The sequence below is a fragment of the Macaca thibetana genome, chromosome 6 (assembly GCF_024542745.1).
Source record: "Macaca thibetana thibetana isolate TM-01 chromosome 6, ASM2454274v1, whole genome shotgun sequence".
NCBI lineage: Eukaryota > Metazoa > Chordata > Mammalia > Primates > Cercopithecidae > Macaca > Macaca thibetana.
In genome coordinates, this window is record NC_065583.1 from 146,721,755 (window position 1) to 146,745,729 (window position 23,975).

General features: G+C 33.0%; 1 protein-coding gene across 1 annotated transcript in view; it reads right to left on the reverse strand.

The window, feature by feature from the left end:
* The window catches only part of HCN1 (hyperpolarization activated cyclic nucleotide gated potassium channel 1), a 437,736-nt gene that overhangs the window by 197,537 nt on the left and 216,224 nt on the right, over positions 1-23,975 (reverse strand). The window contains exon 3 of the mRNA XM_050794764.1: positions 5,379-5,540. Within this exon, the coding sequence (XP_050650721.1) occupies positions 5,379-5,540 (162 nt within the window). The remainder of the gene's footprint in view (positions 1-5,378; positions 5,541-23,975) is intronic.

Here is a 23,975-nt window from a genome sequence, read left to right on the forward strand (position 1 = left end):
ATAACGAATCAACAAATACATCTTAATGTAAATTTACTGTGATGAGTAATGCTGTTTTGCTAAAACCAGGTAGGTGCATACAATGTAAATGTAATGCTGTAATGCCAGTTTTTGTAGATTGTGTGATTTTATACAGTATTCTACAACTGAGTGCTATGGAATGACTAATTCGGTTATCCAAGTTTTTCTTCATTTTGACAATGGTTAAAATGTTGTACAGGATTTAATATGTTATTAATCCTTCAATTGGTATAAATGCATCATTTATTTGTTATGCTCATAAACCAGAATTATTTGATGTAACATCTCATGACACAACATGCTCCAACTACAAAAGCATATCCAGATTCCATATGTATGACATTCAGATAATCCTAAATTCATAACATGCTATGTTAAAACCTTCAAAATTATTACTAACATGTAACCAAACATTTATAAGATTGCTAGTAGGAAACATGGACTCCCTGACAGTAAACCTATAGACTTTAATTAAAGAAAGATTGCTCTAGGAATGTACTGTTTAGCTGAAAATCCTTCTTTATCTGTTCTATAAAGTCATTCCCTAGGTTATATCAGATATTTGAGATTCAGTTCAAAATTAATATGCAAGTTAACAAGCATCATTTATTTTCTTATATTCTTAAAATGAATATTTCATACTTGTAATTTTAACAAAAAACCATTACTCCCAATCTCGTTTATAATGATTTAATGTAATTTTAGTGTTGTATACCTAAACACATAGTCACAAAATGTCATGGGATTAAACTAATCTTATTAGAAAGCAATTATCTGCCATATCCAAGATTTTCATTCAGTTAGAATTCTATAATTCAGACTTATTTCTTGAATGAAACAAAAACAAATAATATAAACACAAAGCAAAGCTACTTCCTGTTCATGTTGTGTTTTGCTAGTTAGTATCTCCTTCCTGGTAAATTTAAGTAGCCTGCACTTTTAGTCCACTTTCCGTTGTTATAACAAAATACCACAGATGGGTAATTTATAATGAACAGAAATTTATTTAGCTCACGGTCCTGGAGGCTGGGATACCCAAGGTCTTTTAAAGTTTCATGTGGTGAGAGCCTTTGGGCTGTCCCTTACCATAGCATAAGGAAAGAAGGGTGAAAGGGCCAGCAATCACATGTGAAAGTGAGCTGGAGATAGCCGAACTTATTTTTATAACTAACCCCCTTCTCCAATAACAATTTTAATCTGTTCATGAGGTCAGTTTGCTCTTTGTATAATCACCTCTTACTAGACCTTGCATCCCAACACTTCTGCAGTGGGGATTAGGTTTTCAACACATGAAGTTGGAAGGATACATTTAAACCATAGCACCCAGGATGGTTAGTGATTGAATTTTTAAAAATAATATTTGAATAAAAACTTTAATGAGCAATATAGCAAGATTGCAAAGGAATTCACTGAGAGGAACTGAACCTACTTTTATGGAATTATAATATAGGAATAGATATATTAAACAAATTATCAACACTACAGTTACAGATATAGTATAATTACAGCATTGACTTTGAGTTTCTCCTCATCTAGGTAGTGGGATACAGATAAAAGCATGGGTATAAATGCAGATACAGGTAAGGAGGATATAAATATATACTAATTAATATTTAAGAATAAAACTCATTTAGTGATGGAAGGAAGCAATGAAGAAGAAATAATAAACATAAAGAATTTGTTAGACCCACTAATCTTTATCATAAATAATTTAGAATCAGAGTCTAATGTCATAGCATGTTTGTCAAGCCCAAACCCAAGACAGACTAGTACATTCCTGCATATATCTTGACCTGGCTTTCTTAATTTTTTGATTTTGCAACTTGATTTTGGTTTTCTACATCTCACAAAAGATCAATCTTGCCACTTTTTAGTGTCAGAGCTCAAACGTTAATTTTAACGTGAATTTCTACTGCAATTGGAGTGCTTTAACTAATACGTTTTGTCTCTTTATTACTACCTTCCTTAACTGTTCTTTATAATGTATGCTGCACAAAACCTTCCAACATGGTTTAGAGTAGAAATTACGGAGTCAGATATGTAAGCATTCTACTCTTAGTTCTATAATCTAGCTGTGTGACACTGACTATTCATTTAACTTCTAAAAACTTTAGTTTTCCTAACCAAACAGTGGGGCAAAATAATGTTTACCTCATTTAGTTGCTGTGTGGACCAAATAAGATAGCATCCTTCAAAGCACAGAGTTTTGTATATATTAAGTGTTAAATAAATGCAGGGTGCTTTTATTTTTATATCGGATTTTCACTTTTCCATTATAACTCTTTGTGCATAAATATACTTTGCTTTTTGTTATTGCAATAAACGATTTACCAGAACTCCATAGCTTTAGAATGGAAAACAGTATCTTCAAGGTCAAATGATATTATAAGGATTCTCTGTTGATTCAAAAATGGTCTTTTTTTATGGTTATTTCCTTCGCATCGCTATTATACACAATATAAATTAGGCCAGGCATGATGGCTCATGCCTGTAATCCCAGCACATTGGGAGGCCAAGGTGGGAGCATCACTTGAGGCCAGGAGTTTAAGACCAGTCTTGGCAACATAGCAAGACCCCATCTCAAAAAATAATAAAATAAGTTATGGCTTTTATATTTGAACATACATGATGGTTTCCTTCTCTCTACATTAGAGTTACACATGGAAATAATGTTAAATAAGCACAAAAGAAAATAAAAACCAATTTCATATGTAAGTCTGCAGCCAAAAAAAAAAAAAAAGCCAAGAAGTGAATTGCAAATTCTGGAAGGATATTTTGTATAATGTCAGGATATAAAAAAAGGTGGAAGGTTGGGCTATGTTGGAATAAACATACTACACACACATACCACACACACACCAACACACACATTTGAGCACATATAGACATGTTAAAGAAAAATAATCCAGAATTTTTTTCAATAAATGCATTATCATCAGATATATTAAATAGTATATTGCCTTATAATTATACTACCATACATACTTTATAGACATTCCAAAATAGTTATTTTACTATTTCTATGATGATAATTGGTATTTTTCTGAAAGACACATAGGAAAAATGTAAAATAATAAATTTTTACCAAATTAAATATTGGTTGGTGCCAATGAATCATCTTTTGGCAGTAGTGCTAATGTTTTTATACTATCCTCTCAGTCAGTAGCCAGACTATAGAGCTATTGCCTTTTCTTCTACTGAAAAATATCATTATTACTATTTTTCCATATACTTTACTCCTTCAAAGATAAGTAAAGTGACAGATCTATAATCAAGTAGACATCACAGGTTTGAAAAATGAGCTAAACAAACTACTGCTTACTTTGTTATTTAGTTATTGAAACTACCATATAGAATATTTCTCAAATAAACTTTCAATGATAAGTGACTAAATCACAACAAATTAATGTATCAGGTACTATTCTAGGCACTTTCTATGGTCTGAATGTGACTCCCAAAATTCATGTGTTAGAAGCTTAATCCAAAATACAGCAATGTTGGGAGGTGGGGCCTAATAAAGGTGTTTAGGTCATGATTGCTTTGCTCTCATAAATGGATTAAAGAAGGCTTTCGGAAGTGTGTTCCTGTCTTTCCACCTTCTGCCATGTGAAGGATAGATTTTTCTTCTCTGGAGGACATAGCAGCATGGTGTCATCTTAGATATAGAAATTGAACCTGCTGGCACCTTCATCTTGGACTCTCCAGGCTCCAGAGCAGTGAGAAATAAATTTCTGTTTTTATAAATTACTCAGTCCGTAGTATTCTATTATAGCAGCACAAAATAAACCAAGACACCACTGGAAATAAAGGACAGACGAGAACAGACATTACATTCTCGTGTGGGGAACACAGAAAAATATAAATAACAAATAAGAGTGTATGTCTCTCTCTCTCTCTCTCTGTGTGTGTGTGTATGTGTGTGTGTGTGTATGTGTGTGTGTGTGTGTGTATCTGTGTGTGTGTTGCTAAATGCCTTTATTATTAACATATAAACCAGTGGAATAATATAAAAGATAAGGTGGTCAGGAAAGCTCTCTGTGATTTAGTGATATACAAGCAAAATTAATGAAGGTGAGATCTAAGTAAATATAATAAATATCAGGCCAAATATCAATGAAAGCATAGAAAAGGTAGAAAGAAACAGGAAGGAAGGAAGGAAAGAAGGAACGAAGGAGGGAAGGAAGGAAGGAAGGAAGGAAGGAAGGAAGGAAGGAAGGAAGGAAGGAAGGAAGGAAGGAAGGAAGGAGAAAAATAGGGAAGAAGACAGAAAAGGAAGAAAAGAAGACAATGCATCATAACTTTCAATGTAAACCGCCTTTTTTTTTTTTCCCCAAATAGAAAGCCGGTGCTACAATCATTAGGAATCTTCGGTGTCCATGTCATTTCTACAAAAATAAGCCAAGAAATCAATAGTAGAACAGTTTGAAAAAAGAGAGTATTTGATTTATACCTAAGGGAAAAGTGTAAAAATCTCATAAAATTAAAGTGCCATAAAATGTCACATATCAAAGAGGGCTATTCACAGTTAAACAATGTTTTATTAAGTAAAAATGTAATTAAAAGGTAATGCAGGAAGAAAATATGGGAACTTACACAAAAAGAACAAATATTTGTGAACACATACGTGAGTGTGTATAAATATATATAGAGAGATTTATAGATATATCTACTAAAATATTCACAGTTCTTTTAATTCTTTTGCGAGTGTTGAGTGTTGCGCTACATAGATCAAAACATATCTTCTTAAAATTACATAGGAATATACCTAGCTATTTAAATCAAATTTATATTTTGTAGATTTTTAAATATTTACATATCTTTCAGAGGTAAGTTTAAAGCCTACCTTTTCCACGAAGTTTTCCTTATTTTCCCTAGCAAAAAGTAAGTATCTGAAACTTCACTTCACTTCATACATATTTAATCTATATCTATGCTGATGTACCTACCTTTGCATGTTTTACAATCCCTAAAAGTGTATGTCTTGAACATAATGAATGCTTTAAAATGTTGACGAAATAAGGATTTATTCTAAGCCACAGGCATTTTTGAAAGAATGCTGTGCCATGGTCATATTTTATGATTATACCTTTGAAATAAGATATGCCTCAGTATACACAGAATAAAATATATAAAAGTAGATGTTGTAACATACACGTACTCAGGAACATAGTCAATAGGTAAAATTTAGTTGTAACCACCCCCCACAAACATAACATCTGATTTTATATTCATAGAAGCAAAATCAAGTTGTCTGTAAATATTTATAGAGGAGAAATCAGATCATTGTAACATAATTACTTAAAAGGTTTTGGCACAACGTTGAAAAGTCAGAGTGTAAAACAATACAAATTACTTACAACCATTTCATTTAAAGACACCCAGCAATCTGGTGGGAAGTCCTGCAGTAGTGGTACTAAGAACTGAAGACAACCATCCCAGTGACACAGGAGCAGCATCATGCCGATGAGATTAAAAATTCTCACCACTGCACTGGCAAGATCATACGTCATGTGGAATATCTGTTGACCAAAATATAAAATCAATTCTTATAATCAATTTTTTAGAAAAATCAAGCATACTACTGATAGTAGGAATTGATGTTGTGTAGTGTAAGTATTGATTTAATAAAAATATGGGAATAACTTGCAGAAATAGAAACAGATTACATTTCTTTATTTTTACAATAAGGTTGACACTCCACTTTATGAATATTAAAGCCAACTATGTTTCATGAACAACAGAGATAGCATGAATATATAAATGTATGTATTAAAGAACATCGATGTTGCCAGAAGTTTTTCTTTATTGTTCTTTTGCATATTTTAGCAAAGCTACTTTAAAATAAGGTAGCAAAATTTACAAATGATGGGTAACTTCTACCGTGCTTCTATCCCTTGTTATATTAATAGATTTGTTGAAAGACAAAGAAAATACGCAAGGGCTGAAAATCCTATGCCAAAGGAGTTCAGCTGCAAAATATGAAGTAATACTTATAATAAGTTATGGTTGAAGTATAGCTATGTGAGTGGAGATATTTCTTTAATTGTGGATACTGAACATAAATAGAAGCCTTTGAGATAAAGGCTACCTGGATTTGATTTAAAAACAATCGTGTAACACTTTTAAAAATCGTAACTGTTTCCATAAACTTTTTGTATTTTTATGGTACACGCTTTACTTTTCAGTCACACTGATTGTATTTTCATGAAATTCAATATGGTAGGTTAGATTATTTCAGAAAACCCAAACATCGTGACAAATCAACATAATCCATCAAAATTTTACAAATCGAAACAAATATGCATCTTTACATCTGTAACTATTCATTTTTTTTCTAGAATTTACAAGAAATAGATTCAGAATGTGAGTCCTTTCTTTAGCAGTTTATTGTACTCTCTAACTGACTGCTAAAATAGTTTCTACTTATATTTTACCTAGTCTAGAATAGCAAAACCCACTTGGGAGCAGACCTACATTGTAGAATTAAGTTTTGTTATAATTGTTAAAGAATTACTGCATTAATAAATACAATTAAATATAAGAAAGTACATATACACACAATAACTTCAGATATTTAGAATCACTTTTTGTATGAATCACCAAAAGAATGGTGTGTTTTTGAAGTAACAAGGCAAACTTGTATTGAAAAATTATCCAAAAAATGTAAAGAAAACAAAAAACTACGTTTGGTTTTAGAAATGATATATCTGTAAGAAAACATCTATAATTCTTAAAATACACATACTGAACTACACAGAGTTAAAATGACAGGGCATCTGTGATTTTGCTTTTATAAAATAACCAAATCTGTCTTTAATTAAATGTTTTTCAGTTTGATATTTTTCTACGAGCATTAATTCTTTCTTTAAACAATCTTTTTGAGGTAGTAATTATAGTGAGCAAAAAGATTATTTTTCCTGGGAATATACACACTGTTCTGAATACTTTTTAAAAAGAAAGTTGGCGGTTCTAGATTTTAACAGCAACAGATCACATATTTTGATATTCAGACAGCTATACACACAACTTCTTTTGTAGCATTAAGAATTTTATTTTTCTGTAAGCTACTTTTTATTTTGGTTTTAAATTTGGAAAACCCACAGAAACATCTTTTTGATATTATTCCCTCTGATATTTCTTGGTCACTGAATACATAAATAGAAACTCTACTAACAATTTCATCAATAATTTCTTATTAAAATTATATACTAAAACATAATAAAAAAAAAGCTTTTACTGATAAAGTTGGAAAAAGTCATCATGGACTTAGATTTTTTTGTTGTTGTTTAGTAACAGAATTTATATTTATATCTTAATATTTCCTGAGGAAATGATTCAAGATGTCTTATGGGTAGAGACTATGTTTTGAGGGAAATAGTGTTAAGTTGCGGAACATAAAGTTCTGGAAAAACCAGGAAACATATCACCTTTCAGCCCAATTATTTGAAGCAACTAATATCTATCTGAAAATATGACAAAATCTACAAATTGTAAGTATACAGGCAGTGGCCATGATTCAATTATCAGGCTTTAGAGTGGAGTATGGAATGGTCTAGAGAACTAGCATCCATTCTTAGTAGAGCTGACTGGGGTTTTGTTTGATTTTGCATTTTCTACTTCCTTTTGGGAAATTAGATTCTTTTCATGGGCTCTTAAGAGATAATTAAGATAAAATAATATGCTAAGTTATCAAATTCCTTTAAGAAAACCCTAATATCTCTAAAATGTTCTCCAGAGAAACAGGACCACTATTTTCATTGAGGAAGTTAATGGGGTTATCACATCAGTGATAACACATTAGAAACATTTTTTGTTTTGCTACTATGTATTTCCATGAACAAGATTCCATGAATAAGATAATGCCTAGATTCAAGCCTATCTGTTACCAAATAGTCATTCCCAATTCCATAATGTTAGCTAGTACTAGTTTCATACAGTAACTCTGTAATTTTTGGAGTACTCAATAAGAGCGCACATAATTAATTTTATAAACAGTCTCCCTTATGGACATTAATATTATGTGTTCAAAATCGATATCACTTTCGGAGCTATCCCAAAATTTAACTTTGGAGAAGGTACAAACAAGTTGGGTATTTTTACATTGGTTAATAGCAGAGGCAAATTTCAACTAATCAAACCCATATACCTTCATCTTTATTATCTAACTGATAAAAGAGCATATATAAAGTATATAATATTACTTGTTATGAATACGTGAATGTGTGCATTATCTCAGCCCGATCTCATTGTCTTTTGAACCCTTATAACTAAGATACTCTGGCAGGTATAATCATTACGTATGATCTGAATACTGAGATTAATGGCTCTGTTAAAACTTTACTCCAGAAAGATCTGGAATGAGAAGTCTACTTCCTTATGGAGCTCACACATCTGTAGATAGTCAGGTTAACCAAAGAAGGAAGCATCTGATCTAACTTATGCATAGCCACAACTTATTATTAATAAGGACAGCTTGTAGGATAAATCTAAATGTGACTTCATTCACCGTACTAATCAAATGGCTAACACTATTGATTAATATTTTCAGTTTTTCTTCATCTATAGGGTGGACATTCTTAAGTAATAAATTTCTATATCAATCAATTGTCTTGGTGCTACTGCATGAAAACTTGACTGTTTGCAAAATGGCACCATGAATGACACTCAGTAAACCGTTACTAAATGAATGAATGAGAGAGTTGAAAGGGTTTAATAACATAAATAACCTTTTATGGTGTTAAGAGTATAACGCTTTGCTTCTGTATCTTAAACAATGGGATTAAACAAACAAAAAAAATCTTCATTATTATTTTCCATCTTCTAAGTAATCTGACTTGAAACCTGACTTGAGGGCTCAGGGCTGAGGTAACAGAAAGAAAGGCTCTTTTCACTGACTAGCAATACACTTTCAAGTTACTTTCAAGGGGCATTTATAGGAGTCAACTGAAAAAAAAATGTAATTAAAATAAGTTTTTCGGCCAGGTGCGGGGGCTCACGCCTGTAATCCTAGCACTTTGGGAGGCCGAGGCAGGCAGGTCACAAGGTCAGGAGTTCAAGACCAGCCTGGCCAATGTGGTGAACCCTTGTTTCTACCAAAAATGCAAACATTAGCCGGGTGTGGTGGTGGGCGCCTGTAGTCCCAGCTACTCAGAAGGCTGAGGTAGGAGAATTGCTTGAACCCGGGAGGTGGAGGTTGCAGTGAGTCGAGATTGTGCCACTGCACTCCATCCTGGGTGACACAGCAAGACTTTGACGCCAAAAAAAAAAAAAAAAAAAAAAAAAAAAAGTTTTTAAACAACTCTTTAATCTTATTTCTACCATATCTAGACTATGAACAATGTATTTGGAAGACACTGTGCTTTACATTTGTTCAGCTCAGGACATTGTGCTGTTCATGTGACCTTAATAAGAGGAAAGATCTGGTCACAAATTCTCATTGAACTTTTTTTATATTATAGTTTTAGAATTTTATCTAGTTGGAGTCCAATACTTCCAGACAAGTTAACTAATTAACTTTCTAAAATTGAAAAATGCTCTACGATATTTTAAGTAAGAATCCCAAATTCTACCCTAATATTTGCAGAATTGTTCATCATAAAGGTAATTTTTTGTAATATTTTCCCAGGAGCAATGTTTATTTCATCCTGTTTTTAAAAGGTCATTCTAAACTGCACTATACAACAGATATCCATAAATAAGCTGAATTCTTTTAAAATGCTTCCATATTATTTCTTGATGAACTGGATTCATCAGTCTTTCAATCTAATAGCTTGTATATAAAACTAGTGACCTTAATCTATGCTTAATTATTTGTTCTACTTTGTTTTCCTTAACCAAAACACTATCAAAAATAATTGAAGACTTCTTATATTGTGTATTAAACTGCCTTTAGTCTTTGACTTTACAGACTGGGATCTGGGCTAGTTTGTGTGATCTTAATATTGATTCAAGACTTCTTAATATACCTTCATAAGTATCAAAGTAAGATTAAGAAAATGGGCCAAAAATGGCTCTCTTGACACAGAACATTGTTTTTAAAAAGGTGTAAAACAAGGTTGGATTCTTCTGTTTCTCTTTATAAATTGGCACCTGCATGACTTATAGTTTTTAGATGGAGTATAAACATACCATCCTGACACAAAATAAAAAAAAAATAGATACTCAGATTCAGTTTTACTGCTAACATATATTCAGGGCTCAATATGTGATCGTCCTAATCAATGGTAAAATAAATACTTTAAAAGCCCTATTATACTTCTGCAATTCTTGCCCTGAAAGTCATTCAGGTCATCTTTCCATGCTTTAGGTGCAAAGTGTAGAAGGTTTTACTTCATATGAGAGAATAACACTCTTCACAGTAATCTCTTTTAACACTGACCAATGACTGCAGTCATTGGATGAATCTTATCAGTCCCCGTTTTAACTAGGATTTTATTCGGACTGAGAATACTTTAACATTTAAAAGGTCAACCATCTGGACATCTCAAAACTATCAGCTTCTGTCCATAGTCTAAAAGCAATAATCCACTCTTCAGCCTCCTCCAAGTATTGTCCCATTCTCACGCTCTTGGGTGCTTTTCACTTGGATTCTTCTTTCCACTATTCCTTCCAAAACTCCTCCTACACAACCAATTAACTATCGAATACCCTCAGCCACCTCATGAAATGCTTTCTCTATTTCTCTGCTTTTCCTGAGACTTAAGATTCTTCCCACCTCCTTCCCCTCACCAAAGACACAACTTTTCTGGTAGCTTTCTCAAAGTTTGTTCACTTCTTTCAAACCCCAATGTCTTAGGTTCTGATGTGAGTGCCCTCATTTCCTCACTGCCCTCTGACACCGTCACACATTATTTGTCAAGCTATATAAAATATTTGTTTTCTTAATATTCATTCTATTTGCCTACACTACTCATAATTTTGCTCATTTCTGGCATCAAACAACCTCCCAATGTCCACGTGCCACACATCTCCATTTATTAAGGGCTCTGTCCTTTTGCACTGCATTTTCTCTGAAAAAAATGTCAACTTCTGATTAATCACAACCACCACCTTCTATACCTAAGCTTGGGAAGATTACTGAAGAGCAAACTGTGTAGCTTGTACTTACTTTAATTTTTTTAAAGGATAGCAACCTTAGTTGAGGCCCTCAGCAATGGTCTATCCATTTCCCTATTCCTAACATCATCCCATTCTCTCTTTCCACTTCCCAAAAGCCCCTGACTATCTTGTTCAGTTTCAGCTTAAAGATTTATCTTTTCCAAAGGAGATACTCTTACAGTTGAATTCCACCAACTTTGACCACCATACCCTCAAGCAAACATATATTTGTAATTTTCTTATTTGTTTTTTCCCAGTCTTAACAGATGTATCTTTTATTCCTAACGAGTCCTTACTAACTTAGATTATTAATCTGATCTGTCTTTCCAGAAACCCACTCAATTCAGACCTCCTTAACCTGTGGTAAAAACCAGACCTATTCCCTAACAGTTGTGGATAGACACTTTGTAAAATGTAGAACAAATTGATTAATATAAAAATAAAATTTAAAAAGAAAACTTAAGCCGGGAGTGGTGGCTCAAGCCTATAATCCCAGCACTTTGGGAGGCCGAGGTGGGCAGATCACGAGATCAGGAGATTGAGACCATCCTGGCTAACACGGTGAAACCCTGTCTCTACTAAAAATACAAAAAAAGAAAAAAAAAATTCTAGTAGTCCCAGCTACTCGGGAGGCTGAGGCAGGAGAAAGGCATGAACCCGGGAGGCAGAGCTTGCAGTGAGATGAGATTGCGCCACTTAAGACATCCATAATATAAACCTACTGCTTATGTGCTTGGCTATGGTGGCAATATCAAATTGACCTAATTTTACTTAACTACTTTTCTTCAGAATCATTAACTTCATCTATGCTAGATTTATCCCCAAAGATTTAAAAACAATAAAATCTCTCAATTCCTAAAAAACATTTTAATTGAAAAAGAATCTTCACTTCCTAGGTATTTTCCTAATTCTTTTTTCCCCTCTTTTTAGTCTTCTCTGTTTAGTTTCTCAAATAAAACTTATGGGAACTTTGAGACACAGAGAGAGCTGACCTGCCCTACAGGGTAAAACAGATTTCTTTTCATGGCTACATGTACATATTACCAGGAGGCACAAAGCAAAATTTGATTTCCAGAAGGACAGATGTGTCGTAGCTACTCGGGGCCTCTGAGTCTCAAACCAACCCATCTATGAGGAAAATGTGAAGATATTTCAGGCTGACTTTCTTTTCCCAAATGGTGTATCAAAACTTAGAAGTTTTTTGATACACCATTTGGGAAAAGAAAGTCAGCCTGAAATATCTTTCTTTTGAGAAATATCTTTCTTCTGAGAAATCTTTTTGAATGGGCACAGATATGATATCATTGAAACATTAGAGAAATATATGTCTCATTACATGACTGCAGTAAACAAAACAGTACTTTTCATAACAACTATATTTCTCATAGAAGTAGTTATAGAACAGAATGTATTCTTTATCAATCTTGAGTTGTAAAATAAAGTATAGCCGTATATGTTATTTTAATCCACATATTCCTTTAGTAAACATATACGTTTGCATAAAAAAAAGAAAGCAATTTTAGGCATTTTAGTTATTTTTTAAAAACCTTTCATGTTTCTTAACTGCCTTTTCAACTCTATTTTACCTTGGCTATTACTTAGAATTTCTATATGTTTCTTTCTTTTTTTTTTTTTTTTTTGCTGCTATATGATATATGATATACCAGCCATTTCTATGCATACATATTTTTTGCATAGAATTTTAATTTCATCTATTTAAAACATTTATGAAAAAGTGTTTTTAATGGAAACTTGTTATTTATTTAGCTTTAACAGTCTCAGAATAATCAGACATACTGTATTACTAAGAGAAATATGAAAAATGGGAAACTTACAATATGAATCCTTTGAACATTTTTAGTAAGAAACGATGACAGGAAATGGGTATAATGTAAACTGTAAAAGTATAAACTTTGAAAGCTGTCAAACACAATGCCTGGTGGCATCATGCTCAACAAATGTTTTTCTTCCTATAGTAGTTATTCAAATAACAATCAATTTGTATAAAGGGGTCAGTACTAATAAGTATCTAATTGAGCTGAACTATTTCTATTAATTTTAATCATTTTTTTTTCAAATTTCAAGTCAATAGCAGCTGACAACTTGGAATAGGTCAAAAAAGAAACAAAAATATTTTGATAGGTGACATTTTGGTATAGTTATATTTTAATATTATAGTCATATTTAAAATATCACCTATTTTAATATGATAGGTTATTGTTTTTAACTGAATCTACCCAAATCTTTATAATTCTTAAGTTCCTTAGGAAAAGAAGTACATCTTTTCAACTTTCATGATGACCATGTGACAGGTCAGAACATTTATTTATTGTACCATGCCCAGGAAAAATGAAAGAGCAAGCATAACCTCATATGCTTAATTTACTTTTAAAAGCAGCTTAAGTGATGGGAAAATCAAATTATGAATGAATATTGGAAATGACCCCACTAAGAAGAAATTTCAATGGATTAATACTCTAAAAAAAAAAAAACTAAAATTAAACAATGTAAGATCATTGTCTATTCCTCTATTACAAATTTCAAATGTCTGCAAATGTAGACGATATTTACAAATTGTGCAACCACTGACATATTTAAATGAGGTGATAACTACATATCTTATGATGGATCTTTGAACCTCATTTCAATGACGTTTGTCTGAAGATTATTTGGTGTTTACTATATACATTTAATTTCCAGATGTAAGTCAGCACTAATATATTGATTTGATTAAATATTACTATTATTTTCTGAAGTTTTTTTCTAAAATTTATCCTGAGAATTCAAAATAAAATATCAACTTTAAATTAAAAAATGCAATGTTCTTTTTATTGTGTAAGAACTACAATTAAATATTGTAGTTATTTATATTTGTGTATTTATACGCAATTAAAAATACTAATAAATGCTAATTATAATTAGTATATAATGTATAAATATAATACCAATTATAAATGGGCGTGTGTGTGTGTGTGTTTGTGTGTGTGTGTATGTGAGTGAATGTTGAGAAAGATGGTGAAACAGCAAACTAACAGACAAACTAGCAATATTCTATTAACTCCGCTTTGGTTCTTCCACTAAAAGAAATGAGAGTGAGCCTTACACTGGCACAAATTGCACAAAGTGTTTAATATCCCTGTCTCCCCTCATCATTTTAAGTCTAAAAAGTTATGTGCCAACTCGCTTACTGCACCATTTAATAGGTAAAATCTATAGGGGAGATAACAGAAACAAAAACAGGCTTTTGAAAAAACTGTTAAGATGAAAACAATGCTTATTCATAATTTTTTAAGCATTGGTCATCAGAGTTGCATCATGCATTGGCACAACATTTTGTTATTCTGGCCAGGTAAGCCAGTCAAGTGCAGAATATTAATTTATTTGAGTGGGTTTGTGTCAGAGATGCTCTGGAAGAAACAGAGGTATTGGTTTGCTGTCTTGGCATATACCTTCCAAAAGAAATCAGTAAGTACATGATTTTGGTATTAAGCCAATAATATTGCACTACAGTTCTTTGTGAACAAACCATGCATTCTTCTATTCGATTGAACTTAATAAAAGATAAAAACATATTAGTGCAAGACCCCCCAAAAGAAACTAAACCTTAAAAAATAAGGAAGCATTGGCAAATTTTCTAGTACCCCAAGAAACAATTGAGTAAGATTTGATCTATTGGAAATTGGCATGATTTTAGATTCACTAGTTGAATACCTTCCAGAAGGAAGGCATCATAATGCTCCATCAATTCAGGTAATAATAGTACATCTAGATACTTGATAGATCATCTTAAGTGACAAAAATACTTAACTATCTGAATTGTCAAAAGTTTATTGAATAAATTAATCTATGTGGAAGCATCCTTAAAAGTAATAAGCCTTATTTGTATAAGTTTGATTTTTCTTATCACTGAAACCATCTATTAAGTATTTGCTATGTGCAGAAAGTAATATTAGGCACCAGGTTCACCATTGCTTATGACATCACCTTCCACATCCTCACTAAACCACACGAACCCTTACTTTTCTAGAGATCTCTCACTTACTTTAATCAGCACTCATTTTCCTCTAGACCTACTGGAGAGCTATCATAATTGTTGTGTTCTTTAACATTATTATGTAATTTCCTCACTCTGTCTCAGTTTATAGTTTTATTTAAGTGGGAGACTGGTTAGACGAGTAGGCACATATTTGATAATATCTTTCTGTCTTATCTATTTAATAACACCTTGTCTGGATACAGAATTCTAGAATGAAAATAATTTTCTCCCAGATACTTAAAGACTTGACTCCATTCCTTCAAGCATTTATTGAAACTATATCTTTCCCCAAACATAGGTTTAATTTTTTTAGTGAAAAGATAAAGAGCTTTACATTAAGATAAATAAAAATGGCCCAAAATCTATACGTTTGTTCAATGGGTGGGAGGCAAGAAATGGGTGATGATTCATGGAGGTATAGGGCTGACCTTAAATTAAAATTCCTTCCAATATTCTGAGCTATTGCTCAATTACATTCTCCATTATAAAACTTCTGACTCCAACTCCAAATGTCTCAAAGATCCACTGTACAGATTGGCTCCCATTTCTTTTGCAGACTCAGTTGTAGCATATCTCCGAGTGTGATTTTATCTCCTTCTGTCAGTCTGCATTCTTCCTTCCCTTGTCTTTCAGTTCTTGAAAAGTTTTATGTATTGCTCTGTCTTAAAGAGTTCCCTGAACTTGTTCACTTTTGTGTTATAGATGTATTCCTTTACTCACTTTGATTCTTTAATTGCTTTGGACTCAAGAGCAACAGAAAGCCCACATGTGTTGTCTTATCCCTCCTGTTGAACCATGAACGTTTATCTTACAATGTATATTTTCTTCAATCATTTGACTTGGAGTTATATAACATTGAAAGTATTTATATAACTCAAATCCATTAACTGCATGTTTGAGCTTCACATATTTGTATTCCAAGATAAATTTGAAATCACTTTCACAAGTCCCTCTCCAATTCATAAAATTATGTTGGACTGCCGTTACTGAATTTAATTCATAAATTGATTTGTGTCTATCATTATTTTTTCAAAAACTTAATTTACCTCACATTCAGTCTTGCTTTCCTTGAAAACATGGTCCACTTGGCATACAGAATGATCATTTTACAATTCAAACCTAATCATATGATCTCCTGCTTGAACTTTCACTAGATATTCAAGAAATCTTTATGAAGCTCATATTCTTGGCCTGGCATTAAAGGCCCTTTGTGATGTGGTCTCTGTACTACCATTTTATTCTCATCTCTCACCCTTCCTAGGTATTCCAAGCTTAAGGCAAACAAAACTTGTCATAGTACCCTTTAAGATAGTTGATCAGAGTCTGCATTTGTTTACATGCTGTTCTTTCCTGGTATACTACCTTCCATCCTATTCATTTTCTGACCGATGACCTTATTCGTACTCAAATGTTGCTTCCTCAGGAAAGGCTTTTTTGGCCTCTCCAGGGAGAAAATTAAGTACTTACTCCTATAGGGGCTTGTCCTTAAATCTGTAAAAGTGTTTAATGCATTGCTATAATTACATGTTTATGTGTCTGTGTTCTTACTAGATAGTAAGTCCTGGAGGTCAAGAATTGCATTCACAAAACATGCTCTTAACACGTTTACAAATTAGAAGAAAGTAAAAAACGGAGGAAAAGGGGAAAGACAAGAGGAAGAGAGGAAGGGAAGGAGGGAGGGAGGGAAGAAGAGAAGGAAGGAAGGAAGGAAGGAAGGAAGGAAGGAAGGAAGGAAGGAAGGAAGGAAGGGGCAGGGAAGGAGAGAGGGGGGAGATCCCAGTTCAGAAACATTTGGTATGATTATATATTGTTTCCAAATACTCTTTGTGACAATAGAATAGGGCCTCTAATCTGAAAAGAATACTTATCACATATCTGTAATAAAGTAATTTTATGTACATATTTCATAATTTAATACCCATTCATTCCAGAATATCTGTCATCTTTTGTTACATCCTTCATCACATCACAATATCTATGTAGCCTTTGTCATCATTGTGGTCTGTCCTCATTTGAGCTCTTAATTACAAGAATTTCATTCTCTGGCCACGTCTTTTTTGTGTGTCTAGCTTTTAGTTGTCATTGTCTTACTCTCTCTGAACTGTTTTTTAATTATTTAAAATGCCTAACCTCTACAGAGTTCTGCTCTCTCCTGCACTCTTTTCTGTGCTCATCATCTCTGTTTTCCATATCCATTTAGACACAAACATCCATAATTTCAACCAGTAAATTCTCAAAATGTTCAATTCTCTTCTCCTCTGTTGTACTCTCATGGTAATATTTTGTTCCAATATTAACTGGCTGTCCATTTTCTAAGTTCTATACATAAGCTTTTATACATTTCTAGAGAGAAACTTACAACTGCACAACTACCTCATGGTTTTAACATCAACTATGTTTTCTATACCGTCTAGTGATATTGGTGTATTTCGAGATAGCATGCATATATTCTCCAGGACAGCTAGTTAAAAAACTTTCCCAGATTTTCCAAAATCTGTCATACGAAGCCTGCTTGCCTCAATTATGATAATATATTTAACTTTCAATTTTATTGAGAAAATATTGCCATTTAAAAATATCTACACTTACCCTTTCTTCTTACACTGGTGCATGATGTGTCTCTTTTTCTCTGTGATGCCTCACCTATTTTTTTTTCTTTTTTTTCTTCCTATATCATCAGTGGCATTACTTCATTAATTACCTCCTGTCTTCTTCCTAGGACTCTTTGTCTGTTTTTCCTCACCAGCATTTAAGCATGTTTAAATCTTTCTGATATTAGAAAATTATGTTGACTAGGTATTCCTCTCAATCCTCTTTACTAATGTCTAATTTTCTTCTCAAACACTGAAAAGTTACTTACATCTTCTTCACTTTTGTCATATATTCAACTTTTAAACATCTTGTAACCTGGCGTTTCCTATCTGTCATCTGAAAACATCCATGATAAAATTTTCATATACTGCTGTTGCTGAATCCAATTAAAAATTTGTAAGCCACATTTGCTTGATGTCTAAGCACATTAGTTTATAATATACTCTTTGATACTGCTTTCTGTTTCTGAAATGGAAGTTTCTTTCTTGCTCTTCTGATTTACTTCCATTTTGTTTGTCATTCATATTCAGTATCCTCAAACTGCTCATTCTCGGATCTCTCTAGTCCACTCTACACTTTCTATTTGAGGGAATTCTTCCACATCCATAGCTTTCCACTATTACTTATAATCAGGGGACTCCATAACCTTGACCTTTACTGAAGAAAAATTTCTAAATTCTAAAACCCACAATCAAGTCAATCTGAAGATGTCCAAAATTATATTAATCTATCTTACACTCAACTTCCCTATTTCATCCTGTACATAGTATAATACACATTGATCCTGCAAGTAGCTTATCATGAGGATAATGCCACACTTAATCAGTTCCCTTGACATCCACATTTAATTGGTGACTAAGTTCTATAAATCTCTCTCTGTAAAAATTTTAAAACTGTAAATTCCCTACTTTGGAGATTTATCATCTCTCACTTGAGTTTTTTTAGAACCTCCTAAATTATTTTCATCTATCTAGATTTTCCCTCACTTACCCTGCAATTAGAGATTTCTTTCTAAAACATAAGTATGATGGTGCCACCATCCTGGTTAAAAATCAACAGTATTTCAATAAATTTAAGACAAAGGGCAAGCTCTTCAGTTTAACATATAAGACCCTTCATGATGTAGTCACTGCTTTCACGGCAAGCTTCATCTACTTCTCAGTTTTTTAGCCTACATATTTATTTTCTTTTGGTCATTTCACTTGAAAAAAGTATAATTCACTCTTCCTACTATGGGGAATACAATCATTATCATCAGTAAAATATAAACTTGTGGATGGGAAGGATCATATCTTAATGTCTTGGTATCTCAAGGGCTTTTAGCACATGGTTATTTAGAATTAGAATAAAAAGGACACATTTTGAATGTTGAAAGAAAGGGAAAATGAATGAATCAAATCTATAACCTATTAACATTAATTCAATTATATTTTATTTAAAATAAACAGTATACAAAGATTGAACTCAAAGTATCACCTAGTTTAAAATAACCTGTATGTCTTTTGAAAACCTGAATGATTTTGGTGATATATTTATTTTTGCTGTCAGTTCTCATAGAATCTAATTGAAATCTGTCTCTTCATTGTTTATCAATAATGTAATAGTGAACTGAATTATAAGTATATAAAATAAACTAGTGATTAAGTAAATTTTGATTATACATAATGAGTATACGAAAGTAATGTTAATTTATGGTTATTGTCACATGTTCTACAATCATAAAATTCTTATTACCAGAGGAACTTGGTTTCTATGTTCTAATGCATGTTATGCTAGTAGAATTTTTAAAATATTGATGGATTAGAGGTATTGTTTTTATTATGATACAGACTATTTTGAGCTTTTGAGACTATTTTGAATTATTCAAAAATATTAGTCTCCATTGATATTGGATCTGACAACATAAAATCCTCTGTATTTTAAGGAGTTCCAGATCCATTATCGATTTGAGCTAACGGGCTAACTCTGTAATGGAAAACTTTGACTGTGCCAAAGTTCACTCTAAAAATGAGATCTGAACGTATTCCTATTGAATTGGCATGATTTAAACTCAATAGAATTCAGTATTTCTGACAAGTTCTAAATGGAGGCATCCAAAAGGTTACTATCATTATTATCTGGGCTTTCACCCAGCATTGAAACTCACAAATCACTGTCATGTTTTCTGCTAAATTCAGCATTGATTCTGGCCTCCACATTATAGTTTCCTTTTCTTTTGGTATATTTATGTAGCATGAGAGTTAAGAGAAGATAATATTTTATATTATGTTTAGCATTTATTTAGAGAGAAAAAATACACTTTTATTTTGAGTCTAACAATGGAAAAACATTTTAATATGTCTACATCTATATTCACATTTCTGTCAACCCCTTTTTCTAAGTCTCCTCAAAAAGAATCAGCACTTCCTAAAAGACACAGATATATCCAAGAGGCCAATTTCTGAGTTGCATGTACAGAATAACACAGATGATTGAACTTTTAGCATTATATTTTAAATGAAAACATGGTGAAACCTCGTGTCTCCTAAAAGTACAAAAATTAGCTGGGCAAGGTGGCACATTCCTGTAATCCCAGCTATTCAGGAAGCTGAGGCAGGAGAATCTCTTGAACTGGGACCTAGGAGACAGAGGTTGAAGTGAGCAGAGATCATGCCACGGCACTCCAGCCTGGGCTACAGGCTACAGAGCGAGACTCCATCTTAAAAAAAAAAAAAAAAAAAAAAAAGAAGATTGAGCTGAAGAAGAGAAATTAGCTTGTGACGATTCTGGCAGTGAGATGTCCTGGTGTGTGAATGACTCCTAAAGAAATTCAGTATAGCATCTGAAAACAAGTGTGGAAAGGAAGGGGGATCAGGGCAAAGAGAATGGGCTACGATTAAAGATAATATTGGAAGCTTGAACTATGAATGACTTTACAAGCCTTATTTAGGGAAGTAACAATATTATCTCACGGGTTTTGAATAGGGAATGAAATGGTTAAGTTTGAATTTTAGGAATACCATCCCTTTAACTACATTGAATAATTAATTGTAAAGGAGAAAACATAGCTAAGATGGAACTGACTCCAAATTGTTGTTGAAATAGTTCAAGCTTGAGATAATGATAAGTTGATGCTGTGGCAGAAGGAATAAAAAGCAATTGAAGAAACAGAACTGACAATACTTGATGGTGAACTGGATGCAGAAGACAAAGAGAAGGAAAGAGGCACAGTGGCTCCTAGGTTTCTAATTGTGGTATTTAGGTAGGTGGAAGCATTCAACACTCAATATAGGAAATACAAAGCCATTTTAAGAGGAAGAAGAACAGGATTTCAGTTTTGGACACTCTAAGTTGGTCATAGCTTAACCCATTGGAAATATCCTGTAGGCAGTTACATACACGAATATCATGTCCAAAAGTGTAGAGAAAAGTGGCAAAAGAGAAAGCAAAAGTTCTCCTCTTTATAGTTGTCTTATATTTTTAACTAATCAGTTCACATACCATTTCTTCTAATATATTCTGGAAATCAATGAAAGAATCAAAAACAAATTCAGTTTTTCAAAAATCATCTGATCAAATAATCCCTTGCACACAGACTTCTAATGACTTACCATTTTCTCTGGAATTAAGTAAATCATTCTAGCCTGTGAGGGGCTCATATCGCCACACCCAACGTGCTGAAATAAGCTCTTCAACGTACTCCTATCTTATGACTGAGTTATTTGCATATACTCAAATATACCTAACCATGATTTATACATTTCTACATTGTTTTTAGTGAAAGTCCACATCACCAAATTGCATTTATTATATTTATTATAAACCTGCTCATCTTTCTACATCTAGCAACCTTTTCCATGAAGCTAATTCTAATACAAAAGTTATCAGTGGTTTCTCTCCTGACACCCTATACTTCCATTCTGTAGTTTCCATAAGCTGGTTTGTATTTTTTTTAATTAAGCATTTTATATGTTTCTCTAAGCTTTAATAAGTTGACATACCTCTAGCTTTTAATACATATTTTAAAAATACCAAATTGCAAAAAGTAGATAGAGCAACATATCCACTGAAAACTCATAAGTTTGAGCATTTGAATATCAGCTGAAAGAGATGGCATTTATATAAAAGGCTGTCAGCCTTCAAAAAAAGAAAGGGTGGGTATATCAGAGCTATTGGCTTGTTCTGAGATTGAGACACTCAAATAAGAAGGGAGGACAGAGATCATATCTTAACTTATGAACAATGAATGAAATGGAAATAAAAATATCTAGGAAGGTCAAGAATAAATGTCCCGGGACAACAAATAAGTTTTTAAACTGGAGTCGGATTCTATTCAATGCCATTAACAACATGTTTTCCACTTTAGTCCCTGATCATTTTCCAGAGTCAGTAGACTGTAAGATACCTATAAAGAAAAGCAATTAAGAGAGATCATCAATATTATAAATACTGGATTAAATACATCATTTAGTAGGATCCTAATAAAAATAGAAAGTGTGTGAATAGTTCTTGTAAAATAACTAGCATCTTTCAAACACTATGTCATATGGATTTTGAAAATTATAATTCTACATATTCAGAAAGCCCTTTCCTAGTAGTTTCATTATTCTAATGTTAGAATCTAAGGCTTAGAGTTTAAATAATATTTGTTTCACAGCAGAGAATAGAACAGAGTCACCATTGCTATACTGCCTTATTAGGGACTAACAGTTCAGTAAAAGCTACATGAAGCCTACATTTTAAAAAAGATGAAGAGAGATTCTGTAAATAGAAAAGCAAAATACATTCTACTGTTGACTTACTAAGAGACCTACAGAAGAATAATTAAAGCCATGCATTGGCAGAAGAGAATTTGGCATCAATGGCTGGTGATACCTCTCGTGAACACCAAAAAGGATGTATATACCACGTTTTCTTCCTGTCAGGAAACAGAGATTTAAAGAACCTGGATCTCACTGATTCTTCTAATCATGGTTTCAAGCTAAATATGAATCTCATTACGTATGGCTCCTTTGCATTTTTTCATGATTTGGGTGATGGAAACTAAGAAGGCAATGGATGCAGAATGAATTAAGAAGATAGGATCAAATCTAAAAAGGACTGGTAAGAAGCTTACAGTTTGGAAAGAAATGAGAACTGATTTCAGTTGTGACTGAAAGTTGTGGTTAGACTAGTGACTGGAGGACTGATGAATGGAAAGGAACATGAACTCTGACATAGCATCTGAAGCTACAATAAAAGGAAATACTCTGGTATGTTGACGGATGATCTAGAGTGAATAGTGAGATGAGGACTTTCTTGGTAGTATGTGTCTGGGACAGACTGGCTTTCCTCTCTTGCTCCATACCACATATACCTATTTCCTTTCCCTTTTGTAATCTTTTTCTTTTCCGTGATGCCAATTATGGCAGAGTCAAAGAAACATAGCTTTGAAGTCAGATCCAGGTATGAATTTACCTTTTTCTACTACCAACTGTAAATTTGACAGGTTTACTCTCAGTCTCCGTTTTCCTCATTTATAAAATGGGGATGATAAAGTATCTATTTCAGAGGGTTGTACGATCTTGGTGAGGCTTGTTTTCATTTTCCTTTCAATTGCCCATCTGTTTCCTTTTGGTTTTGTTATCAGTTATCTGATAAATTTAACTGTGACTCCACTATTATAAAAAACCCAGAAAAGATTAAAACAAGAAAGAAGACAAAGGCTGGGCATGAATTTGAAGGATGTCAGAAATTTGCTGATCTTCTGTGTGCTTCAATGTCAGGAATTAGAAGGTAGGCAGGTTCACAAACAGTGGCAGCACCAAATTGCAGGGAAAGGGGCTTCATGCTATCAACTCACAATCTACACCTGTCCAATTCTTTCATGTGGACTACAGGCATATTCTCAATCTCATGTAAAGTGTTTCTTCCAACACTGTGTATGCCTCCCTCGCCTTTTAAGAGATTGCTACCCTTAACATCCTGGAGTTGGCATGGTTTAGAACAAAAAATAAAAGAAAGAAAAATATCAAAAAGACTTTCCACAGCAAGACATCTCGGGGGCTATCAATAAATGTAATATAGTTGAGACACCTCCAAAATGATTTCTGAGCCTCTCCCAGCCCTGTGGAACCAGAATTTCTGGAAGAATTTTTTTTTTTTTTTTAACTTCAACCTTTATTTTAGATATAGGGGGTACATGTGCAGGTTTGTTACATCGGAATATTCATGGTGCTGAGGCTTGGAGTATGAATCCTGTCACCCAGGT